Raw genomic sequence first — 16,951 nt, 5'->3', positions numbered from 1 at the left:
CTTTGGCCCTCCAAAGACCCAAACCCAGGCTCATCCCTGGCAGGTCTTTCACCTGTCAATTCCAGGGCATGGCACGGCACCAAATCTGTAACAGGAAAGGAGAAAATGCATGGCTGGACCGGGAATCGAACCCGGGACCCCTGCATCTCTAGTCAGGTGCTCTAACAACTGAGCTATCCAGGCCGATATCCACGGCCCTAACCATTACACAAGAATGCAAGCTTAAATGAAAAGTACTCAGTAATCAGGGATTAGGCTACACTGGTAAAGGTATTTGAAATAATTTGATAAGAAGAGTAAGGAAACCTTGACAATCTTTAAATTTCTTTCAAAATTTGTTGCGAATCTGTCAAATTAAGTTTATGTTTGGGGTTTTGGAAGTTTCTGTGCTTCTCTTGTGAACCCCAGTGCACCTACTCTTTTTCAAAAGCCAGAGAAAGGGGTTGAACATTTCTTCAAGTTTAATTAGTAAATAAGAAATTTACCACTTTGTTTTTTTTCTGCATAATCTGGTCTGTCGCATGTTCTTCTACCTGTTATAGTATATTCGGTTTGATTAATTTTTTTTTTAATTTTGCAATTCTGTAAGATCAATTTTTCAAAATCACCACTTTAAGTGAGAAATTAAAATTGCATTTTGTTAATTAATCACATTTTTATTTCTTTTCTTTAGTAACAGTACAGTGCAATTTTGCAAGAAATCAGTACAGAGACAGTCTGATATTGCAGTTAATATCAGACTGCCCACTAATATCGGACTGCCACAGGTAAAGTTTTAGACTGCAAGAATAAAGGAATGAATCACAGCAATGTTTCATTATGGAATGACAACTAAACAATCAATTTAAAACTTGACGAACTAACCTGTTCAAGTCCGTACACATTGTTCAAATAATGTTACATGTATATAAGAGAAACATTTGCAAATGTATATATAAATCAATAAAACAATCGAAAGCCAAATGAATTAAACTGTTGTCAAAAACTTGTTTTAATTGACTAATATCTTGAGTATCTGTTATTTGAGAAATGAATATATTAAAAGCTAGAAAATAAAACCACGAGCAATATATGTATGCTTTGAAAATACCACAAAAGCAATGTCGACAGTTTGAAGGAAACTTTGTCTATTTAAAATATGAGTTGATATTAGGGATGTCAAAATTGTCAATAATTGATATTCGAATATTCGATAGTAGTATTCGAATATATTCGAATATTCGATAAAATGAATACACCTTGCATTATAATATGTATATATCTTCACTCTTATGTCAAGCAATATATACGTTTTATGTCATTATTTTGGATTAATATTTCATGTAGAGTTTTGTAAATGCACTTTAATTATATTATTTAAATATTTAACATAATATATGAAGAGTTTATTTCCAAAATGTAATAAGAAAATCGTCCCTGAAAATTCAAAAGATTCTTTTAATAAGTTTAAGATTAATTTATCATCTTATCAAAGTGTACACTGATAACCCTACGGATTTATACCACACAGAACAATTGTCTAATGGAGAAACATTAAAAGCAATTACTTTTAGCTAATTGATTTCCTGATAATGATATTAAATGATGTATACATAAACAAAAATGTGTTATTTCAACAATACAAACTAATTCTAAGTACTGGGCACTGTTATATCTCTAATTAAATGATCAAATGAAGAATTTATATTATTTTAATAGACACACTCTTCACAACTTTAACAGGTCTGGACGATTTCTAAATATGGAAGTCAAGAACGATAACCGTGAATTGCTATTAATACATAGAATAAACAAGGCACTAATCCTTCTGACCAATCAGATAACAGCATTTAGACAAACCCATGAGAGAATAAATAAAACACGTGAAAAATAAACAAATAAATAAAAAAGATTTTTTTAGAACAAAATTTTTGTAAACTTTATGCGCATTGGGGAATAATATAATATTTATGACAATTCTACCGTGAACAAACACGACTTGAAAGCTTGGAATACGTTTTAAGTGGGATAAAAAAAATCTGTCTATAGGAGTTAGCAATCCCAAAAGTTTACTTACGTTAAAAAATTGATATAAATACGGTAAATTTTCAGTTTTTAGAGCCTGACATAAAAATCTCGAAAAGATAACAGTCTTTATTATTTTTGAGTGTTTATTACAGAATACTAGTAGTCCATGCAGTTTCTGATATGCGAGGTAAGATATTGGGATAAAACGCATTCATGTATAATTACAGGATTCTCTTCTCTCCACGTTAAACGCCTTTCCTTATGCCCTTTAAAGTCTGCATAGCTAAGCATTCGGCGCTCATGAAACCCGTGATAATGCAAAACTATATGTGTATAACACTTGTGTGAGTTGGTCTATACACATGGAATTTAAGCATTATCGATGAAAATGGGACGGCTAAGCAAAATCATATTTACCATCATATAATATATTCTGGTAAATGTTATAATTAAACTTGATAAAAACTTGCTGGTGCGATCCATACCTATGTAAACTATTATATTCTATCGTGCATTATTTTTTTTTTCTTTACCGAGATAAAAATGTCAAGGTTGTTCACGGTAAAAATGTGGGGTATACCTTATTCTTCAAAAGTTTTCATCTTACTTCTACAGATTTTTTGTTTAAAAAATCTTTTTGAGGAAAAAAAACAAAAGCACGTGTTATCTTTTTGTTCTTTTAAAATATGTTTTTGGGTGTGTAAAAATGCTGTTGTCTGATTGGACAGAAAAATAATTACGTGTACTTGATGTACATTTATAGCAACTTTCGGTTATCGTTCTTGACTTCCATATTTAGAAATCGTCCAGACCTGTTTAAGGTAATCCAAGAGGAGTGTCTTTTAATTTTGTTTTTAATAAAATCTTATTATTAGTCAACGATGAGAATTTGATTCAATTTCTGATAAAGCTTCAGTTTTTGCCAGATTGTTTTTCTTTTTGATGCTTGTATACTTAAAATCCAAATATTCGAATCATGAATTTATATTCGAATATTAACTCATCGAATGAATATTCGAATATTCGTTGACATCCCTAGTTGATATATTTTACATGTAAGTGGCGTCAGAGACTAATGACAAGAACGGTTAACATGTAAGCAAATCTGTATTCGATTGCTATCCATAAAATTATCAATCTTTCTTAAAAGATAATGAGACTTTTTCTTTTGTACTTGAAGATTACATTCAAATCAGAATCGAGACAAAGTGAATGAGCCTTCTGAATGGGGAAAACACGGTGATTTTCGGCAATAACACTTGATTGTCAACATACCATGCTAAAACTATAATTAAATAATATTTCTTTCATTGCCAAAAAATTGGAAATAATATTATGGGGACTTTTAGAATTATGACGATAATAATGAATTTGTATAAATAAAGGCCACATGGTCAATCCGTAGTATATCTTACATTTGTATATCATTAGTATTTAAACTCTGTGTGATTTAAGAACTATTTAGACTTACCTGATAATTTTGTTTTCCACACATTGTAGTCACCCAAATAGCGGGAAATGAGTTGATCTAAAATAATCAAAGTAAGAAAAACAACAAGTACATTTTCACGACGTAAGATGGATATTGAATTACATGTATATTACATGTACGTTTAGATTGAAAATTAATATTTTGTAAAAGCATTGAAATTGAAATGAATTTCTATTGAATCAAGTAGGGTTTACTTTCACAACTGAAGCATGAATTAACTATTGAAAGAGGTAAAAGATTTGTTTTTTTTTTCTAATATATTCTTTTCAAATCTATTTAATTTGTCAGCACGTCCAGGTGTGTAATAGCACCGACGACATCTAAAAATAAGATTTCAAAACTTTCCATTCTCTAATTTTCTTTCTTTAAAACCGTTTCTTTCGTTAAAGTTTATAAAGAATTTTGCGTCCTTTTGAAACAGAAGTGCCTAATAGACGTACGAGCCGTTTGTGACGTTGGAAAATTAAATATTGCATCGCGAGGGGAAAAGGAAAAAGTAATTTTAAGGGCACAGTGGTTGTATTTTACGTCAATTGTAATATTGCGAGTAAAAACATGACAAACTAATTTTAAAAGCTCACAGTTGTTGTATTTTTGACCATTCAAACGTCGTTAATTTCTAAAAGATTTCATAAAGAAAAATACACTAAATGTAACTAGAACAATGTTCAAAGAATTAAAATTGAAATTCATACCCTTTGTTTTTAATTTTTCTAAAGATTGCGTAACCTTAGTATTAATGCCTTACTTAAACATTCTTCATGGGTATCGCTTTCACTTTCGTCTTCTTCGCCACTTGGCTCGATATCAGGCATAAGTAATTCTTTATCATGTGAAACTGTTAATTTAAAACTGGTATTTAGGCAAATGAACATATATAGTGAACTAATATATTTTTCTAGCTTGAAAAAGGAAAAAAAAAGATATTTAAAACGTGAAGAAAAAACAATAGATGTTTGTAAAACATCCAGCCTAAAATTGGATTTTTTTGCAGTCCCAGGAGCATAACACTGTCAAATATGGCACGATTATACCCCAAATTAAAATCGACCTAGATGTCTAATTGATAAAAATGTATACTAAATTTCATTTCATTATGTACGACCTCTGCGAAGAAAATGAACGGAAACTGCAAATAATTGAAAGTTTTCTAATGTGTCCAAGGGGCATAACAATGGCGCGTTTTTTTTCTCAAAACAATATTGACCTAGATTTTATCCACAGGGGCCTGTAACATCTGTATTTGATTTCACGTAATCACTATATGTATACAAAAAGAGAAAGGGAAACAACGTCAGCTCGAATTTACACAGGGTCGGTGTCGGAAATGATTCGTGTTTTCAATAAAATACCTTGCAGTTAGTGAAATAACGTCTGGGATCATTCAGTTATAATCACTCTTTAATAAACCAGAAGTCTCTGTCGAGACTGTAGCTCTACTGGTTTGTACTTATAACAAAGGATGAGAAAAGAAGCCATTGCCATCAGACCAAAACTGTAGGATGACTAGCGTTTTAAAGGAATTTTAAGAAAATTCTATTTTTAATAACCATGGCAACACCTTTCATCCAAATCAAAAACCGATGCACTATTTTATGTATCTTAGTGTAGTCTACTTGTGTGCCAAGTAATATTGAAATCAAATTAAAACTGTAGGAGGAGTAGCGTTTTAAAGGAATTTCAAAGAAAATTCTATTTTTAGTAACCATGGCAACACCGTTCATCGAAATCAAAAACCGATGCACTATTTCATGTATCTTAGTGTAGTCTACTTGTGTGTTATGTGATATTGAAATCAGACCAAAACAGTAGAAGAAGTAGCATTTTAAAGGAATTTCAAAGAAAATTCTATTTTTAGTAACCATGGCAACACCGTTCATCCAAATCAAAAACCGATGCACTATTTTATGTATCTTAGTGTAGTCTACCTGTGTGCCAAGTAATATTGAAATCAAATCAAAACTGTAGGAGGAGTAGCGTTTTAAAGGAATTTCAAAGAAAATTCTATTTTTAGTAACAATGGCAACACCGTTCATCGAAATCAAAAACCGATGCACTATTTTATGTATCTTAGTGTAGTCTACTTGTGTGTTATGTGATATTGAAATCAGACCAAAACTGTAGGAGGAGTAGCCTTTTGAAAAATTGTTTACAGACAGACGGACAGACAGACAGACAGACGGACGGACGACGGACACCTTACTATCGCATAAGCTCTTCTGGTCTCTGACCAGTAGAGCTAAAAATACCATCGCTGTCATTTAAGAATCGTGTAAGTCGTGTTTTGCAGATCCGGTAGTCGTCCACTAGATTCGCTAAACATTGCATCCAATATTTAACGCGAGATGTGATTGGTCAATGGTGGCTTTTCTAGAACAGATCTGACCAATCACGCTCCACCTTTTACCAATCATGGGTTTTTCCAAAATGTCGTCTGTTCTGGGCTCGAGCCTCTCTGTGACCGAAAAAAACTACCGTATTTATTAAAATTGGAGATGTTGTACCTTTTTAATTGCAATTTACAAAAGAAAAAGATGATTTTCGTGAACGCTGGATCTTTACTTTCTGTTTTCCATCTCCGGAAAGACTTCAAAACTGGAGAAAATGTGCGAATTTTGCCTCGGTTTAGTGGACGACTTAAAGTACATCGACTCTCACAACGGGATATCGAGTTAGTATTATCCAACTTAAACGCTATAAAAAGTTACGAGGTTTCTGTTTTATTAAAGGATATTTATTGTAGTATGACTTCTAGTTATAATTTAATTGGCTACATTCTTTTTTCTATGAAATACGAAATATTTCTGAGATCGACCCTGTGTAAATTCGGGCTGACGTTGTTTCCCTTTCCTTTTTTGTATATATATATATAGTGAAAACGTAAAATTAAAAACAGTATGTTACAAGCCCTTGTGATTTTATCTAATAAATCTGTATTACTCTGTCAAGATTTTACTTTACATCTAATATTATATCACTATATTACATCTAATATTATATCACTTTATTATAATTATACTATTGTGGAAAGATACATATTTTTGCAAACTTTAATTTGCTTTTTATTAATTACGGAGACCAGTTATATTATAAATGCAACAATTGATATGCAGCTGTATTTAAATTTCACCAGATCTGAAGCAACTGAGTGTAATGGTCAGCAAAAATTTGAACATCTTTTGTTGAATAATAAATGAAATTAGAATACCTCCTGTAATTTGTGTTAGATTCCCTTTCCTTTTTCTGAAGACATAAAATAGTATAGCAATTATGAATAAGAGAGACAAAAGCGACACCAGTGTGATTGCTACAAAAGTTGATGTGGGAAAAGATGCTGTTTCTTCTGTTGTTACAGTTGTTGATGAAAACAGGGATTCCGTCGTAATAGTTCTGTAAAACGAATAATAAATTATACAAAAAAGACCATGCATTCAAAATAAGTGTTTCTTTTTAAAACTACTTTTTTAAAAATTACTTATCAATAATTTAATTCTGGTTGTAACGCTGTATTTGATTGGATAAAAAATTTACTTCATATCGTATAGAATGGGTTGCCTACGTCACAATGACTTACGCCAAAAACGTATCAATCCGCCTGACGTTACATTCAAATTTTGTACAAATTGAAGTCATTTTGTTAGAACAATTATCTTTTTTCTTATATCAAATAAAAGAATATAGAATTATAAGCAATGAATTTAATACTACCCAATGTATACGGTATAAACTGGGTTGGAACAGTTTACGCTTTTTAATAAACCGCTTCGCGGTTTATAAAGCATAAACTGCCCTAACTAATTAAATTCATTCTTTTAATAGGAATTAAATAAGAGAAGACCCCTTTTACATACGTATTTTGGCATGCGGGATCCGCATAGAAGCATTTTTCTTGCTGATTTATTTCGTGACATGCCGGATCTATAAAGGAATCAAAGTACTGAAAGTACTGAAAAGCGGTTAGCATGCTTTCATCGAATATGTACAATGTACAATAACAAAAAATGCATTGAATGATGATATTAAAGTAAGCATGCATATCTTTGTCCAATGTCATCAGCAAAGAAGCAGACACACTGAATTTTGTAGTACTTAACTAAATGATAAAACCAATAACATCCCAGACTGATGTCACAAATGTATGTTTCAAAATATCAACCTGAGATTTTTTAGTTTGAAAGACAGGAAGTTCAATTTAAAAAAAAAATTCTCCCTAATTGTCTCCATTGGTGGCGTCCAAGAGTGCTCAGAACGAAAAAGAAAATGTTGTTGTTGCAAGTTTAATTGTCTTTCATGCTCTATTGATTCTGAAATTAGGTAACTGTAACGGCTATTAAAGCAAACAACTCAAAAAGAAAAGAAAATGATTATTCAAATTCTTTAGATGAATTGATTTGGAGTACCTTACATAGATCTTTAGCTGGCTAGTCTGAGAAAAACGGATGGAGGAGCAGAGAATTAATTTTGTAAATTAATTAATTTCAGAGAGCTTCAGTTTCGTAGGCTCACTGCGGGTCAGCAGGTGTGACATGTCATTGGGGATGCTTACTTCTCCTAGGCACCGGAACTTTCAAGGATCCGTTTTTCTTTTGAGACTGATCATTGCTCATTCTGTATTTTGATACAGATACTGAGTACACCTGTTTATCAATATTATGAACTATTTCTCTCACAGGAAAAAAGACAAGTAAACAAGAAAAATAAAGTTTTAAGAAATGTACATTATTGACTTTTTACACAATTAAATGTTTGAATAAGTAAATGGTATATGGCAATTATTAAAAAAAAGAGTCCTGCACGATATGTATATTAAACGAACATATACTGAGTATTTGCAAATATTTTTCATGCAATATTGATTTAGAAAACGTGTGAAAAGGAAATTTGTTGTTTAATCCAGGGCCGTAACTAGGGGTAAAAGATAGAGGAGGCGGGGGTTTAGAGGCCGCCGATTGAGGCCCCCAAAGATCGGGGGGTCCGCAAAAAAATTGCTTCAAACGGCTCAATTTTGGACCATTTCCTTCGTTTTGAGAATGCTTACCACTTTATTACTGTTTGACTGCAGTAAAACAGTAAAAGGCGACTGAATGAAGACTGTGTGTCGTAAGGGGCGACTGAATGGGGAGTGTGTGTCGTAAAAGGCGACTGAATTGGGACCCGTAATGATCTGAGTTACTTAGAGTAGGTCCTCATCGTCCCTTGCGTGTTGTAAGATTGTTTGTAATTTTACGTCCCGCTCAAGAATATTTCACTTATACATGTATGGCGTGTTGTAAGAAGCAACTGAATGGGACAGTCCCTCAGATGAGACGGAAAAAACCGAGGTCCTGTGTCACAGCAGGTGTGTCACGATAAAGATCCCTTCCTGCTCAAAGGCCCTGAGCGCCGAGCATAGGTCTAAATTTTGCAGGCTTTTCAGGGCCGTAACTACCATTGAGGCAACGGAGGCAATTGCCTCCTCTAGATTTTCATTTTTTTTTTTGGAAATAAGAAACACAAAACAAGCAGTTGGATCAAGATTGATCATTTATTTGTTTGATTATAGCCACCTGAGCAATTTTTCAGCTATCCAGTGAGTGTCACCATTACCTATGCTCGGCATAAAAGTGAAAATTCTTGAGCGGGACGTAAAACAATCAATAACCAACCAACTAACGTTAACTCACAATACTCATCTGATGCTTCAATTGAATTTTAACTTCTGAATGTAAAATAATATAAACAATGATAAATACGACTCTGACTTTTCCCAAGAAAAAGATAAAATTATTTTAGTCAATAGGGTTATCTGGGAAGATCGTACCCGTCGATTCATTCTGAATAGTTTTCCCCGTACTAAATGCAGTTCTAAAATGATCGATCGCCGTAGTTCGAATTTCGCTATGGGACATGGGGACTGGCCCTTCGGATGAGACCGCATAAAGTTAATCGAAGCCCCGTGTCACAGCTGTGGCACGATAAAGATCCCTCTCTGCTCAAAGGCCCTGAACGCCGAGCATAGGTAATGGTGACACTCACTGGATAGCTGAAAAATTGCTCAGGTGGCTATAATCAAACAAATAAATGATCAATCTTGATCCAACTGCTTGTGTTGTGTTTTTTATTTCAAAAAAAAAAATGAAAATCTAGAGGAGGCAATTGCTTCCGTTGCCTCAATGGTAGTTACGGCCCTGTAATCCATCAATACTAGTTTTTTTTAAAAATTCAAAGGTTCACTAAAAGTCAGTGTATAACAAACAATTTAACTGTCCATTACAAGAATTACCTAGGTATCATTGTCACTTTCTTCAATATGTTGCATAAGCAATACATTGGGGTTTTTTTTTTTAACAAAAACAAGTATGCGAATTTCTTTCAATATGCCTGTAAGCATCTGTATTTTAATTTTTATTTCTTCTCAAAGGCTCAAAATGATAATTATAAATTGAACAAATTCAAATTAAAAATTATTTTTACAACTTATATCCTGCATAGGAATTAATCAAATTTTCAACAATAATCATTTATTAGATATAATTTTCAATTTGTGCTAATTTTCAAGATTTTGCATGCCTCTTTTTTCTGTGTATATTTTATTTCGGCTGATTTTTAGAAGAGGATCGAATGCCGATTAAATTTGTTTTCATATTTTTTTAAAAATTAATTTTACTTTTTTCAGGGTTCCATTATTTTTTTAAAAATTAAAATGTGTATCTTTTATAATCGTTTGTAATAATTAGGCTGAGTACAAAATTAATCCCTGGAAACAAAGCTTTTATCATCTTTTAAATAATTTCAATTGAGAAAAAAAAGTAGAAGAAAACTAGAGCAAAGCTCGTTGCAATGCAACGAGTACGTCTTCCTTCCTGTATTGACCGGAAGTGACGTCAAGAAAAGAAAACAATGAGCTAAGTCGTCTCCAGTCACTTTATAATTACAATTTTGCATCCAAACCTTTAAAAAGCTATTTTTGCTACTTCTGGTTTGACCGGAAGTGATGTCGACAGACAGTAAATTAAGTTTTATGCTTTCAGTTACATAAGTTACCCAAAAACTTGTCAAGAATGACAAAAATATTCATTTTCTGACGACTTCCGGTTTGACCGGAAGTGACGTCGCCAGAGGCATTTTGTCGACTTTAATATAGAGAAATCGAAAAACAAAAACCGCTATGCACAACTTCAATCCTTCTATTGTGTAAAATCGTTAAAATTTCTGCTCCAGCTTTTGCAATCTCTGAGCCTTTGTCTGGAAATGAAAGCCTATAAATTTTCGTTTAAAGGGAAATAACTCAAAACGGGAAGTGAATTTTTGGAATGCCAGACAATATTCTGATAGAGTTTAGTTACGTCTATAAACTTGAAAATTTGAGCAAAATCCATTTAGAAATGAGTGAAATATGAGCCCTCAAAGTTGGCGTCTAGGAAAATGAAAAAAAAGAGAATAACTAGATGAGATCTCGTTGCAAGCATCGAGTAGGTCTTCCGTTCGATTTTTGATAAGGTTGTAAAACAACTTTAAATGAAAAAAAGTGTTCAGATCAATTATTCAAAATACGTGAGAACACATTTTAGAGTGAAATCTATCAATTTCAAACAACTTCTGGTCTTTATAATTCACTTCCGGTGTGACCAGAAGTACTTAAAATGACCTAAAACTCCTTTCTGAGTATGAAGGAATCATCCCTGATAATTTTGAGCAAAAATGCTCATTTTTTGACTACTTCCGGTCTGGAAAAAATTACTTCCGGTGGGCATAATATTACTCGAGACACTCTATTTGCCTGCATAAGAAACATTTTTAAAAAAGAAGAAAATAAAATTTTGCATATTTTTAAACTACTTCCGGTTGACGACGGACGCAACGGCAACAAAAACCATGTATCCTTCTCAAATCTAGGAGTCATAATCTATCATCCCTGAAAGTTCAGGACCCAATCTCAAACCGTTTTCGAGAACACTCTCGGACAAAATGACACTTTAAAAACATAAAAATTGCCATATCTCGCGACCAGAAGTGACGACGGCAAAATAAAAAAAGGCATAAAGTTCACATAGTTTCCTATCATTGCTGAAAGTTTCATGAAACACTGTTGAGGCGTTCTCGAGAAATCGTCTGCACAAAATCAGTAAGAAAGAAAACTAGAAAGTCTGCTATTGCAAGCAATAGCATATGTCGCCCCGTACTTGACAAGATTTTCATTTTTATCATCACTAAAACAATGGTCCATTAGCTAAGCTTGGACAACCATTGAGTCGTATCAGTCCTTTCCGTTGGAAACGGAAGACCTTAATTGGGTACATCCCACTAATTATTTTTAGAATCGGTAGGAGAAGAATGTAGTGCAGGAAAAAAATTACAAGTTCCTAAATTTGCAGACTTGCATAAAAGAAATTGGGCAGATGTACTGAACTGAGCCTCATACTTGTTAATTGGCTGTATCTTTCCTACCAAAAAAGCTTGGCATTTGTAATTTATTAAGAAGATCAGCCGAATTATTTTGTGTATTATAACGCCAGTGAGAAATCTGAAATGTCCATACTTTCACTTTCATTTTAGAGGTTCTGCCGGAAAACGAATCTGACATGCCACCTTCAATTCGAACATTTCTGCATTGCACAGAGCTGATGTATGTTATGAGATGATAAATCATGTGTAAACTTTCTCAGTTTAGCGGAATCATGAACATTTTCGGCGAGATGAATGTTTTGTATACAGTGGTGATCAAGGCTTCGCGCACCTGCAGGAGCGGATCCAAGGACTTATGAATGAATCAAAAATATGGAAATGACGTACCAATTTTCTAATTTATACTTGCACTATCTAATGAAATGAATAATATACAAGTAATAGACATACAAGAAAACGCGAAATGATAATAAATGCAGCTGACAATCGTTATTTTTTTTTTATATAGATAAAATAAAATACAGTAAAACTTCTCTAAACCGGCCGGCTGCCGGACTGAATGAAATGGCCGGTTTAGAGGGGTGGCCGGTTTACTGAGAATTCAGCATGTGTACAATTTTGAACATGCTATTACATGTATATCTACTTGTTCGCTGCTTCAACAAATCTTATTGATACAATGTTCAGCAATAGGTTATTATTTCAGTAAATGAAAATAAAAACCTTTTTAAATTCATAAACATTTATAAGTAAATAAATCATTTTTTAATTTTTTTTTTATTTCTGAGCACTAATACAATTTACGAATTCAACATTCCTAAAATTTAATAAATTTAATGAAGCACATGTACAGTTAAAAAGAAATGGTAAGCTAAAAAGAACAAGCACTACATTTTAAAATGTGAACATTGAATGATGTCAATAAATGCACTACATATAACACTAAGATTTAAAAGTTTGAACTTTTGTTTCTTTTTCACCACATTCATTTACAGAACATCAATTTTCACAAACAAGTCACTTAAAAAACTTGTCCAGTGTTGTCTGTGCAGTCTTTGATCGCTTCATCACTACCAAATCTTCAAGCTGGAGAATGATTTCTCCAGTCATGGGCTTGATGGATTCCTCTGTTGTCTGGTTGTGGATCTTTCTCAATTGCTGAAGTGTTTCCTCTAAACTCATTGTGGGCTCGCTGCTGGTTTCGTTGACTGATTCTTCTTCATCATCACTTTCCAGAGTTTCTTGGCGTTGGTAAGGGCCGAGAAGATCCTTCTCCCAGTCATCTGAATCGTCCTCTGTTGGAACACTACCATCAAAGTTGCTGTCGAAGTCACTTGGCAATTCCCTCAGTTGTCTTGCGAGCTGAATCAGTGGGATGTCGTCATCTTCATCTTCACTGATGGATGGGTCTTCTTGGTCTTTTTGGTCTGGGCTAGGAAACCCTGCAAGCTTGAAGCACTTCTGGATGGTGGAGTCTTTAGTGTCTTTCCAGGCTCTTGATATCCAGTAGATGGCATCGAGAATGGAAATTTCTTTGCACAGTTCTGTTGCTGATTGGGTCTGGTCAATTTTGGTGATGAGTGACTTGATCATTAGCTTCCTGTATCGAGCTTTGAAGGCACGAATCACACCTTGATCCAATGGCTGCAGCACAGATGTGGTGTTTGCTGGGAGGAACTTCAATTTCACATTGCTGAGTCTCAGTTCATGCGAATGGGAGGAAGCATTGTCCAGGAACATCAGAATGTGTCGTCTCTGTTTTTTCATGCTGTTGTTGATGGCCAGGATCCAGTTGTTGAAGATTTCGGAAGTCATCCAAGCCTTCTTGTTAGCTGTGTAGTCAACTGGCAGAGTAGTCTTCTTGATGTTCTTGAAGCATCTTGGTTGGTTTGATTTGCCGATCACTAGGGGCTTTAGTTTTTCACCAGTAGCACTACACGCAAACATCACGGTAAGTCGTTCTTTAGCACTTTTGCCGCCTTTACACATGATGTCTTTATTGTTGAGAGTCTTGTCAGGTAGAGCACGATAGAACAAGCCGGTCTCATCACAATTGAAGATGTCTTTTGGGTCGTAGTCAGCTGTGATATCAGGAAGTCTTTGTCTGTAATCTTCGACTGTCACTGGGTCAACACTTGCACTTTCACCGCTGATCTTGAAAGCTGTCACAGAATATCTGTTCTTCCATCTGTCCAGCCAACCATTGGAAGCTTTGAATCCTGGGATCTGTAATTCCGCTGAATACTGAAGAGCCTTCTCTTGGATAATGGGTCCGGAAATCGGAATACCTTTAGCACGGGCTGTAGAAAACCACTTGAACACAACATCATTGATGTCGAAAAACTTGCACGTGTTGTTGAATCTGGATTTCTTGGGACTGGCGTTCTTTTCAAATTGCTCAAGGTAGAAGTCTTTCTTGCGTAAGATGTCACCCACAGTTGACTTACCAACTTTGAATTTCTCACCAAGCACACGTTGAGAAATCTTAGGTTGAGATTCATGGTCCTTGATGAGCTTGATTTTATCACTAAGTGATAACTCAAGACGTTGACGCTTTGTTGGCTGAGACATGTTTGATGAAAAAACTGCAGAACTTGCAGTATTTATGTATAATTTCAGCTTATTCGTAAAACAAGACAAACAAACATCTTAAATCATATCAAAACTACATTTGCAAAATCTTAGAGAAATAATTTCTTATAATGATTTAATTTGGAAAAAAATACAAGCTCTATCATTGCATCTGTAATTATCTTCAAGCTGCTGGGATAGATTATCGTCACAAAGTAGGTACCATTCACTTTGATCCTGGTGTTAATAATTGACGTCTTGTATAATTATGGACTGACAACCAAGCCCTAATTAATTATTGGCTTGTATCTAATTTTAAGTAGCTGACTGAAATTTTAAATTATTCATTCAATGAAGAAAATTCTCTACATAATTTAAAATTGCTTAATTCTAAAATAATAATAAAAAAACAAACAAACTTAAGTCACCTTTTATTTATTTACGTAGCTGCTGTGTGTTTGTCGCTTACGACATTAAACAAAAACTGTAAAATTCAAGAATCAAATAAATGATAAACATGAACAATTTTTTTACGACTATAACATGTTAAATAATTTTGAATGATGCTATTATTTTTTTTTTATTTCATTATTTTGAATAGTTTGTATTTAATCATTGTTAAATTATAAGGCCGTTTGTATCCACGATGCAGTACGAATGCAACAAACATGGCGACGACGACTTGTTTATATTTTACAAGTCATTGGTCATTTAATTTTTTATTTGTACATAACACCAAACTTCATGTATGTTTATACAACTTAGATCAATCCTGTTCAATTCCCATGCCATTGTATACACTCGAGAGCACAGGTTAGGAAACCCTTGAGGCCATTTTCACACTTCCGATCTCCGATCATTTTCACACCTTTGGCCGGTCATTACAATCGGCCGATTACTACCCTTTGGCCGATGACAGAAATTTTGGTAAGAAAAAGTGGCCGGTATTATGAGGGGAAATTACCTATGTTTCTTACAATTTGTTAACAAAAAAGTGGCCGGTGTCTGGTTTTCAGGGGTGGCCGGTATTATGAGAATTTATTGGTAAAAGAATGTTAAGATTTCTGCCGGGACTTTTAAAATCGGCCGATATTATAAATTCAAGAGACAAAACAGAAGGAGAATGAATGATGGCAAAATATCACATGAAGGGAACTGAATTTTATGAATGAAACTTTTAAAACGTTACTTGTAAGTTGTATATGTTATATCTGTGTATTCTACCTGGCTGTGCGCTTCAAAATGGGGGTGGGGGGGGGGGGGGCGCGCGCGCGCGCGCGCGCGCAGTGTCTTGAACATAGTACCTTAGCCATAACGTTTGAACGGTAAGGGTTAGGGCTTTCTTATTTCAAATATGTAATCCTTGTGAAAAGAACTTTTATTGGATACGTAGAACTTTGACCCTTTGACCTAGACCTTGGAGAACACATGTGTACATCTTAACCTTTTTTTCTGTTTCATTTCTATGGCAACTGTGAGCGACTCATTACAATTATTTTAAAAGTAGAAATCACTTTGACACATTGCAAGGAATAAACATTGAAAGTTTCAAAACGATTGCTTGCGTAGTTATTGAGAAAATCGAAATAAAAGAATTTTAACTTTCCCCTGGTTTCCATGGCAATAATCGATTATTTGAAAATTCTAAATGCAAATCGCACAACTACAGATACTAATCATTAAAATAAGAAAAGTTTCGTGACGAACGTTTAAGGCACCAGAGAGAACACTCGCGGACAAAATTCGTCGCTTTTTACAGGTTTCCATGGCAACGGTAGATATATTGGAACTGAACGACCTCACTGCACAACTACAACCAGTGATCGTCTTTTGAGGAAAGTTTCAGGAAGATTGCCCATGCCATCTCCGAGAAACAGCCTGGATAAAAAAAAAAAAAAAAAAAAAAAAAAAAAACATGCGTGCAATATCAATATGTCGACTTCGTTCGGGGCGACATAATAACTCCTGAATTTTTCCCATCAATAACTCCTGAATTTTCCCCTTCAATTTGAGCATTTCTGCATTGCACAGAGCTGATGTATGTTATGAGATGATAAATCATGTGTAAACTTTCTCAGTTTAGCGGAATCATGAACATTTTCGGCGAGATGAATGTTTTGTATACAGTGGTGATCAAGGCTTCGCGCACCTGCAGGAGCGGATCCAAGGACTTATGAATGAATCAAAAATATGGAAATGACGTACCAATTTCCTAATTTATACTTGCACTGTCTAATGAAATGAATAATATACACGTAATAGATATACAAGAAAACGCGAAATGATAATAAATGCAGCTGACAATCGTTATTTTTTTTATATAGATAAAATAAAATAATTATAAATTCAAGAGACAAAATAGAAGGAGAATGAATGATGGCAAAATATCACATGAAGGGAACTGAATTTTATGAATGAAACTTTTAAAACGTTACTTGTAAGTTGTATATGTCATATCTGTGTATTCTACCTGTCTGTGCGCTTCAAAAGGGGGGG

The 16,951-nt window shown here is 34.0% G+C and overlaps 2 protein-coding genes across 2 annotated transcripts in view; both read right to left on the bottom strand.

The window, feature by feature from the left end:
• Positions 1-16,951, bottom strand: part of LOC134260939 (uncharacterized) — a 59,705-nt gene that overhangs the window by 21,607 nt on the left and 21,147 nt on the right. The window contains exons 3-6 of the mRNA XM_062743461.1: positions 7,351-7,417; positions 6,708-6,889; positions 4,248-4,337; positions 3,479-3,535 (exon numbers count right to left, since the gene is read on the bottom strand). Of these exons, the coding sequence (XP_062599445.1) occupies positions 3,479-3,535; positions 4,248-4,337; positions 6,708-6,889; positions 7,351-7,417 (396 nt within the window). The remainder of the gene's footprint in view (positions 1-3,478; positions 3,536-4,247; positions 4,338-6,707; positions 6,890-7,350; positions 7,418-16,951) is intronic.
• On the bottom strand, positions 12,902-14,776 carry LOC134260938 (tigger transposable element-derived protein 6-like). Its single transcript, XM_062743460.1, has one exon. The coding sequence runs from the start codon at positions 14,453-14,455 to the stop codon at positions 12,902-12,904; it is 1,554 nt and encodes a 517-aa protein (XP_062599444.1). The 5' UTR covers positions 14,456-14,776.

Source organism: Saccostrea cucullata, unplaced genomic scaffold (genome assembly GCF_032062105.1).
Source record: "Saccostrea cucullata isolate Sc308-1 unplaced genomic scaffold, CSIRO_AGI_Scuc_v1 ctg1283, whole genome shotgun sequence".
Lineage (NCBI taxonomy): Eukaryota > Metazoa > Mollusca > Bivalvia > Ostreida > Ostreidae > Saccostrea > Saccostrea cuccullata.
This window is presented reverse-complemented; position numbering and strand designations above follow the sequence as displayed.